General features: G+C 41.4%; 1 protein-coding gene across 1 annotated transcript; it reads left to right on the top strand.

Annotated features, from left to right (window-relative positions):
- The first annotated feature begins 3,160 nt into the window (after positions 1-3,160).
- CLN5 (ceroid-lipofuscinosis, neuronal 5) lies at positions 3,161-9,115 on the top strand. Its single transcript, XM_010855133.1, has 3 exons — positions 3,161-3,774; positions 4,677-4,902; positions 7,082-9,115. The coding sequence occupies exons 1-3, from the start codon at positions 3,556-3,558 to the stop codon at positions 7,594-7,596; spliced, it is 960 nt and encodes a 319-aa protein (XP_010853435.1). The 5' UTR covers positions 3,161-3,555; the 3' UTR covers positions 7,597-9,115.
- Positions 9,116-9,229: the final 114 nt, after the last annotated feature.

The raw sequence follows: 9,229 nt of genomic DNA, 5'->3' as shown, positions 1-9,229 counted from the left end.
CTTGGGGGCGGGGCGGGTAGGAAGTTGCGTCCAGGCGCGTGATCGTGCGGGGGAGGCGCCGGGAGATGCTCAAGGCGCGGCGAGGAGCGAAGTGGAGAGTTTCTGGGGCGCGGCTGTTTGTTGCACGGTGCCCTGGGGTCTTTCTTCCTAAAGGGACCCTTGAGCCAGTTGCAAGGGGACTGTCCCGAATCGTGGGGGAAAAGGGACTAATGTTATTTCGTCGCGTGATTTTCGGATACAAATCGCTGACAGTTTGAATAGTTTGGGGAAACCTAATAATGTATTTTCTATCGTGTCAGGTCCTGTCATTAGTTATCGTGAGTGCGTAACATTTGCACGCCCAGTTACCAGTTAACCTAGCTCTCTTGGGACTTCCCGTTTTTAGCACTCAAAGTTGGGTGTCTAGGGAATCCCCTCGCCACGTCCTGTCCCCCCTCTTCCTGGCTGAGTGGCCTCGTCTGTCCACAGTCTTCAGCCAGGAGGTAGGACGCTGGTCTTATGCTGTGGATGCGGTGATGTAGGAAGCGTGTTTGAGCCTTTGAACTAGAACAATGTTTACGTAGCCTAATTATCAGAGGTGGCTGAGCAGAGAAAAGGAAGATAGTGTCAACATCAGGCAGGGGAAAAACCTAGCAGCTTTTGAAAATGCACACCCCTTTCGGATTACAAAATAGCGAGTTGGCAGGCAGGATAACCTCCTGGTCGCGAGCGAGTTCTAGGCTCTGACCGCAGATCGAGTCAGGCCCCATCATCACTAGCTGTGTGGTCATGGGAAAGTCGCTCAGTATCTCTGTGCCCACATATCCTGAGTCAGAAAGTAGGAATAGTAGTTACGTCAGGTTTTATTGTGGTGGTTAAATCTAGTAAAGGCCAGCCAGCATTTCAGACCTGATAACAGTATTAGTGTATTCTGCTCGCTGAATGGCTTGCTGGGCCTTCTTGTTTTGCTTGATATATAGGAAGAGAGAAGTTTGAAGCTGGTTTTCCCCAAAAGTAAAAATTTAATATTCAGTAAAACAAAGAAGAGATTGAAATCCAAAACTACTTGATTTACATGTAAGAGTTTGAAATGTTAAGCACGTGCCTTCATTTACCCCTATAATAAAATTTTAATTTTATTACGTTCACACTTATACTTTTGAAATTACCATTGACCTAAATTTGATTTTGCTGTAAGCAGGTGAAATTTATGTATAGTTAACTATTCATTTTTAAATCAGGTAAGCACCTGTAAAACAGGTAAAATTTTAGTTGAGTTTTTAATATTTTTGTCTGAATCAAGATTTAAACTTTTTAAGTTATAGACATTTTTGTTGATGTGTTAGGATTGTGAAATAATAGATCTGGGAACTTCCCTGGCAGTCCAGTGGTTAAGACTTCATCTTCCAAGGCAGGGATGCAGGTTCGATCCCTAGTGAGGGATCTATGATCCTGCATGCCTCACAGCCAACAAACAAAACATAAAACTGAAGCAATATTGTAACAAATTCAATAGACTTTAAAAAATAAATGATCCACATTTTAAAAAAATCTTAAAAAAAACACAGTCTGTCTGGCTAGGGCCTCAGAGATCTAGGATTCTTAGAGGACAGATGAAGTGAAGTGAAAGCAGCTCAGTTGTGTCCGACTCTTTGCGACCCCATGGACTGTACAGTCCATGGAATTCTCCAAGCAAGAATAGAGGAGTGGGTAGCCTTTCCCTTCTCCAGGGGAATCTTCCCAACCCAGGGATCGAACCCAGGTTTCCCACATTGCAAGTGGATTCTTTATCAGCTGAGCCACAAGGGAAACCCAAGAATACTGGAGTGGGTAGCCTATCCCTTCTCCAGTGGATCTTCCCGACACCGGAATTAAACTAGGGTCTCCTGCATTGCAGCTGGATTCTTTACCAACTGAGCTATCAGGGAAGCCCATAGAGGGCAGATAGCAGCTTGTTTCTCCCTTTTCTCTCTCTCCCCAGTGCTAGATATGAAAGGTATATAGTGAGCACCTGCTGATCTCGATTCACTGTAGCCCTCCAGCTGCTACTACCACGGCCCTCTCGGGCCCCTTCTTGATGCGTTACTGCCATGACCTCCTCACTGACCTCAGCCTTGATTTGGCTTCTCTCCCCAACCTCTTGTCATTCATAAAATGGTTTATTTTGGAGCAAATTCAGTTGTATCACACCTGCTACTTCAGATCCTTTAAGCCCCTTCCTGGGCGCAGTCCTCCCCAGTGTGTGACTCGGGGCGGGGGGCTCTTCAGTGTCCAGGCATACCTAGTTGTATTGCACTTCTCAGATACTGTGTTTTCTACAGACTGAAGATTTGTGACAACCTTGTGTTGTCCGATTTTTTTTTAGCAATAAAGTATTTTTTAATTAAGGTATGTATGGTTTTTGTAGACATAATAAGGTTACATGCTTAATAGACCACAGTATAATATAAGCATGATTTTTACATGCACTGGGCTGGGAAACTAAAGAATTCCAGTGACTCACTTATAACATTATTTAATGTACTGTGGTGGTCTGGAAGCGAATGCACACTGTCTCCCAGGTGTTCCTGAATTAGCTCAGAAAGACAGCCCCTGCCTCCTCTTGCTCTCACCACTCCTGCCTCAAATCTTGAATTCCAGTCTTATAACTAGTCAGCGGCTCAGTGGTAAAGACTTTGCCTGCCGCTCAGGAGCCACAGGAGACCTGGGTTCGATCCCTGGGTCAGGAAGTTCCCCTGGAGGAGGGCATGGCAACCCACTCCAGTATTCTTGCCTGGAGAATTCCGTGGACAAAGGAGGGCTTGGTGGGCTACAGTCCATGGCGTTGCAGGGCCAGCTGCCACTGAGCACGCACATACCCTGCTGCCCTTCATTACTTGTTCAAAGCCTTGCCAGCTGTTACCTCTCCTTGAGTAGAGGAATAGCATTTTATGTTTTGTTTCCTCTTTCCTAGGATAATAGTAGATCCTCAATAAATATTGAAGGAAATCCCCCCTACAGACTGTGCGCTCAGTCGTGTCTGACTCTTTGCAACCCCATGGACTGTAGCCCACCAGGCTCCTCTGTACATGAGATTTCCCAAGCAAGAATATTAGAGCAGGTTGCCATTTCCTCCTCCAGGGGGTCTTCCTGACCCAAGGATCAGACCCACATTTCTTGCATTTGTTTCCCTCCTTCCTACCATAATATATTCCTGGTATGATACTCAATAAATATCGAAGGAAATGTTGGCAGATTCTTAATAGAAAATATGTTCTATTTAATAATGATAATTTTTGAATATTGTTAACATATGGAATGTTGGGGAAGTTAAATATCATTGAAAACTACTCTTTTATTCAGGAAATGTCTATTAAATAAGATGTAGAGCTATAAACATTTCAGATGTGGTCCCTGTCTTCAGAATTCTCACAATGGGAGCAGGGAACTGGGAAGCAGGCAATTATCAGTGCTTTTAATGTATCATTTGCTATTAAAGACTCACTGGAGTTTGTTCATAGGATACACTATGGGCAGAATTTTGGATATTTTTTCTAAAAATGGTACAGTGAAATTAAGATCTGGATTCTAAGGTCTATGAGAACCAAATTCCTCTTGGAATTTAAGTTGATTTTTTTTTTCTTCATTAGACGCTTCTCCTTCCGTCCAGAACCAGATCCTTATTGTCAAGCTAAATATACTTTCTGTCCCACTGGCTCCCCCATCCCGGTGATGAAGGATGACGATGTCATTGAAGTCTTTCGATTACAAGCCCCAGTGTGGGAATTTAAATACGGAGACCTCCTGGGACACTTGGTAAGGCTGCATCTTGATCTTATAACTGGCTAATTAAGTGATTTGATTAAGTGGATTTGAGGGAATAATCACTATTCAAAGGACTGGTTTTAGATTATGTTCTTTGGTGTTCCTCTTCAGTTCAGTTCAGTTACTCAGTCGTGTCCAACTCTTTTTGACCCCAAGAACCGTAGCACACTAGAGTTCCCTGTCCGTCACCAGCTCCTCGAGCTTGCTCAGAGTCATGTCCATCCATTCGGTGATCCCATCCAACCATCTCATCCTCTGTCGTCCCCTTCTCCTCCTGCCTTCAGTCTTTCCCAGCATCAGGGTCTTTTCCAATGAGTCAGTTCTTCGTGTCTGTGGCCTAAGTTCCTCTTCGCAGATTTAAAATGAGCAGTCCAGAAAACACCAGGTTTTATGATGCTGACAGTAATCAATGCAGTTGCTCTCATCCCTTTTGATATTCTGAACCCAAACCCAATTTCTGTACCCAGATTCTAGAAGGAAGGAAAGGAGGAAGCCCAGAGCTGGGGGCAGGGCAGGTAGGCATCACTTCATGTCCAGGGCCTATTGTGCACACTTTTCCTAGATAGCTCACCATCTGAGCTTCTCATCACCTGAGAGGTACAGAGTTCCTGAGTCTGTGGCATGGAGACTTCTCTTACTCATTCTAAGCTGTAAGGAGATTCTGAACGTCTCCACATAGCATGCAGTCTTCCTGAGATGAGCCGCAGTGGCCAAAACCAGAGTGGATGAGGGCAGGGAGTTAGAGGAGCCATGAAGTGCATGTGAGAATAGCAATAAGGAAGGGAAACAATTGTTCTACTCTGTACGCACTTCTGGTAGCATTTTCTCCTGTCTGGCTCCTGAACCAGTGGTTATTTCCCAAATGCTTTTATACATATATGACCTTTACACAGAAAATCATGCATGATGCCATTGGATTCAGGAGTACTTTAACGGAGAAGAACTACACGATGGAATGGTATGAACTCTTCCAACTTGGAAACTGCACGTTTCCCCATCTCCGACCTGAAATGAATGCCCCTTTCTGGTGTAATCAAGGAGCTGCCTGCTTTTTTGAAGGGATTGATGATAGTCACTGGAAGGAAAATGGGACGTTAGTTCTAGTAGCAACCATATCAGGTAAGTTTCAAAAATATGGCAGAATCAGTATCCCAGTGACAGAAATGACTTTCATTAAGGCCTCTCAGTAACATTCTGCTCTTTAGAGGTCAGTTTATAAAATACACTTCCTGAACCACTAACCTTTGACCCAAACTATTATTCATGCAAATCTTTAACATCAAATCTACAGATACGATATCTTCCCTATTGTCATAAAAATAAATGCTAAGAAACTCCGTACAATTAAATTGGACTTTCTAAAAAATAATAATAGAGTTTAAATCTCTGTCTTAGAGGTGACCACTAGTTCTCTCAATCTATGGGTCTGTTTCTATTTTGTTTTATTTTTTGGATTCTACATACCCTATGAAGTCATATGGTAATCTGCCTTTCTCTGACTTACTCAATAAACATAGTATCCTCTGGGTCCATCCATGTTGTCACAAATGGCAAGATTTCATTCTTTTTTGTGGCTGGATCATATTCCATTGTATGTATATGCCACATTTTCCTTAATCATTCATCCCTTGATGGAAACTTGCATTACTTCCTTATCTTAACTATTGTAAATAATGCTGCCATAAATTTAGGGGTGCCTGTATCTTTTCAAGTTAGTGTTTTCTCTTCGTTTGGGTAAGTACCCAGGAGTGACTGTTGGCCATAGAAGCTGCACCAATTTACATTCCTATCTACAGTGCATGAGGCTTTCCTTTTCTCCACATCCTCACCAACACTTGTTGTTTGATGGCTTTTTTGATGATTCTGACAGGTGAGAGGTAACATCTCATTGTGGTTCTGGTTTGCAGAATTGGTGTCTTTTAAATGTAACCTGGGACTGTTAATTGTGTATCGTGCTGTTTACTTTTTTTCCTATTTTCTAATTGATGTGCCCCAAACCACCCCAATCATATGAAAGTCTGTTTCTCTTTTAACAGTGCTCAGTATGATAAATGACTCCCCTTCTTTCATTCTAGGCCAGCTCACATCTCTCCTTTCTCCATATCCACCTACCCCATTATCTGCAAAATCTTCCTTCTGACATCACAGTATGACCATATGGACAAGTGCTCATTGTTTATTCTGTAGAAGAGTCTGTAATATGCTAGCACTTAAATCTTTTGTTATTCATCTGCCTTGTGATTAATCCTGTTCATTGACCTGTTTTCATGTTACCAAATAGTGTTTTGAAGCATTCTTATCTCTTCATCAGAAGCAGTTAGTTGGCTTTTCAGAACAGTATCCTCAGTTCTAAGAAAAGAGGATTTATATTATTCTACAAGTTTAATTCCATACAGTTGATAAAAGCAGCCACGCTATCCTATTGGGCTTGAATTGATTTTATGGACTCAAGCTAGAGTAACCTAAGAAAGAGTCACAAACAGTGACAAAGTGAAATGTTGGGATCATGCTGTTTTAGTCTCAGATGAGGTTGTAACCATGCAGAGTATAGTATTTTGGTAATATTTGGAGAGATCCCTCTGGTCTGGTAGAAGGTGGCAGGAGAGAGTGTTAGCCATCCTGGAGTCTGTATAATCCATGAATTTGGTCAAAACTATTTCCAGTTTAATTGATTCATTGGAAGAATCTGTGTGGTGGGTATAAAGATTGTAAGCAGACTCCCCGTAGTCGCAAGTACAGGGAGAAAGGGGAGATACTAGATATTCAAGGTAAATGGGGTATGGGCTTCCTTCTCAAGGAGCCATTCCTTGAACAGCAAATTCATATCCTGTGCATACTATGTTTTGCATTAAAAAGCTTCATGTTTCACCCTCCTCAGTTCTTCATACACTGTCTTGGCCCCACTCACTCATTCCTTTTCTACAACTTTTCCCTTGCTTCCTTTTACTCTTTTGCTTCTGAATCTAAGATTTGTTGAGCCAGGCAGAAAACGAGGGCTTCAGCATTTATATAATTTAGCTTTTGACTGTAGCTTAAATGGTTACAGAATTTGTATTTTTTTATACACTTGTTATGTCTAATGTTTATATTATAGTTCAGAGGTATCTTGTGCCTTGAAAAATGAAACAAAAAAATTGGCTGAGCACGGATTCCTGTTTTAAGATGTAGGTTTGGAAATTCAGAAACGTGTTTATTCAGGTACTTAGGGCCTAAATCTGGTTAGAACATTTTACTTAAAACTAACATGATCAGCTTTAATTATGTCCACGTAATTTTTGTCTTGTTTGTTTTTAACTAGGAGGCATGTTTAACAGAATGGCAAAGTGGGTAAAACAGGACAATGAAACAGGGATTTATTATGAGACATGGACTGTCCAAGCCAGCCCGGAAAGGGGGGCAGAGAGATGGTTTGAATCCTACGACTGTTCCAAATTTGTGTTAAGGACCTATGAGAAATTGGCTGAACTTGGAGCAGACTTCAAGAAGATAGAAACCAACTATACAAGGATATTTCTTTACAGTGGAGAACCTACTTATCTGGGAAATGAAACATCTGTTTTTGGGCCAACAGGAAACAAGACTCTTGCTTTAGCCATAAAAAAATTTTATTACCCTTTCAAGCCACATTTGTCAACTAAAGAATTTCTGTTGAGTCTCTTGCAAATTTTTGATGCAGTGGTTATACACAGAGAGTTCTATTTGTTTTATAATTTTGAATATTGGTTTTTACCTATGAAATACCCTTTTATTAAAATAACATATGAAGAAATCCCTTTACCTAACCGAAAAAACAGAACACTCTCTGGTTTATAAAACCTTAATTCTACTGCTTTTCTTTCTACCAGCACATCAGTTTTTCAGGGAGTGGTTGTACAAGTATGGGATTTCTTAGGCGTTTCTTCCTTGGGGCAGAAAGCTAACATACTCATGGGCAGCATTGCTTGCGTAATGGTACCTCAGGAATTTTTGGAAAGCTGTAAACTCTTACCGTGTTAAAGTGAACCCACGAGGTGATCTGGATTTCAGTTTCCAAGCTTCGTTCATATGGAGAATTGTATCACGTCAGATATAAAGGATCTTTTGACTCAATGTTACATTGTGAGTGTGGTGTGCTGAGGCTTAAATTAAAACACCCTTGGTGACATTCTCATGGTGGGAGCTATTTTTTCAAGGTATGATGGTTATGCATTTTCTCATTTAAGTACAGAGTTTTAACAGACTTTATAGACTTTTTAACTTCAGGAACCAGGTCTTGCAGTTTGATTTTGTTGATTTCACTTAACCTTAAAGTGTAATTTGGACACCAAAGCTGGAGCAGTCGTGTGTCCAGATGCAGTAAAATCAGTGGTGAAGAGCATAGGTTTCCACCTAACATTTCAGAACTAGCCAGTAACCAGTAATTTGTGATTTAAGCAACTTAACATTTCCTAACGTCAGTTTCTTCATCTCTAAAGTGACATCAGGACTGTTAGAAAGATTGAAGCCATGTATAGTTTGGTCTAGTGAGGTCACAATAAGTGGTTAACTGTAATGATTTAATCAAAGAAGAAACTGCCATCATTGATCTTGTCTAATGTTGTTTACATGCCAGCCTCTCCTGATTTTGTAACAACCACTTAGACTTTGAACTGGCAGCTTAGTGTTTCTGCAGTTCTTCAAACATCATGGGAGCACCTGACTGCAAGTTATGTCGGGGTGAATAGGCACGCTCTTAACTCCTTCACTGCTTCAGAGTCCTTCTGCCACACACTGAAGATGCAGCAGTAGACGGAGGTACACTTCCCAGAGAGAGGGCAGGTTTTTGTCAGGGATCACCAAGTAGCCGTGCTTCTCTTAGGGCCATCAAACAAGGTTTCAAGGTCCTTAAAGTGTGTGATGATCAACTGAACACCTCATTTCTATCCATGGGAAAAAATACTAGTCAGTAAAATGATGCAGAGATCAGAGGAAACAGTCTGTATTTAATATTTAAATGTACCAATCCTATTCCGTTTCTGCCCACATTTGAGTGCTTCCTAAGAGGTTAGCACATTGAGTTTTCATAAAAAGCCTAAGCATAGGTACTGTTTACATGATTCAAATGAGGCAACAGACCTTTCCACAGCTACCCAACTCGTGGTAATGGAGCCTCATTTTGAACCAGGTTCTGCTGACGGAATGGGATGCACAGTCAAGCAGGGTTTTTCAGCGCTACTCAAAGTGTGGTTCTCAGAGCAAGGCCTGGACCAAATGTGACTAACCCCATATGTTACTGGTCTGTGAGGAGGTACTCTGAAAGCAACTTGGACTAATTTTGTTTCTGCCGAATCTTAATTAAAAAAAAAAAAATGGAGCTTGTACTTTGCTTTTCTTTCACTTGCCTAGGAATTCATAAGTCTTCTTCAAAACTAGAGGCACTGAAACAGTCTGAAAACAAAAACCCAGCCCTTTAGCACAAGTAGCTTGA

This window comes from Bison bison, unplaced genomic scaffold (genome assembly GCF_000754665.1).
Source record: "Bison bison bison isolate TAMUID 2011002044 unplaced genomic scaffold, Bison_UMD1.0 scf7180017864354, whole genome shotgun sequence".
Taxonomy (NCBI): domain Eukaryota; kingdom Metazoa; phylum Chordata; class Mammalia; order Artiodactyla; family Bovidae; genus Bison; species Bison bison.
This window is presented reverse-complemented; position numbering and strand designations above follow the sequence as displayed.

Bases quoted from the DNA above. Each gene is read 5' to 3' on its own strand.
- CLN5 (XM_010855133.1), top strand. From the start codon at position 3,556: ATGAGAACCAAATTCCTCTTGGAATTTAAGTTGATTTTTTTTTTCTTC. The intron at 3,775-4,676 runs GTAAGGCTGCAT...ACCTTTACACAG, and splicing joins GAGACCTCCTGGGACACTTG to AAAATCATGCATGATGCCAT. The intron at 4,903-7,081 runs GTAAGTTTCAAA...GTTTTTAACTAG, and splicing joins TCTAGTAGCAACCATATCAG to GAGGCATGTTTAACAGAATG.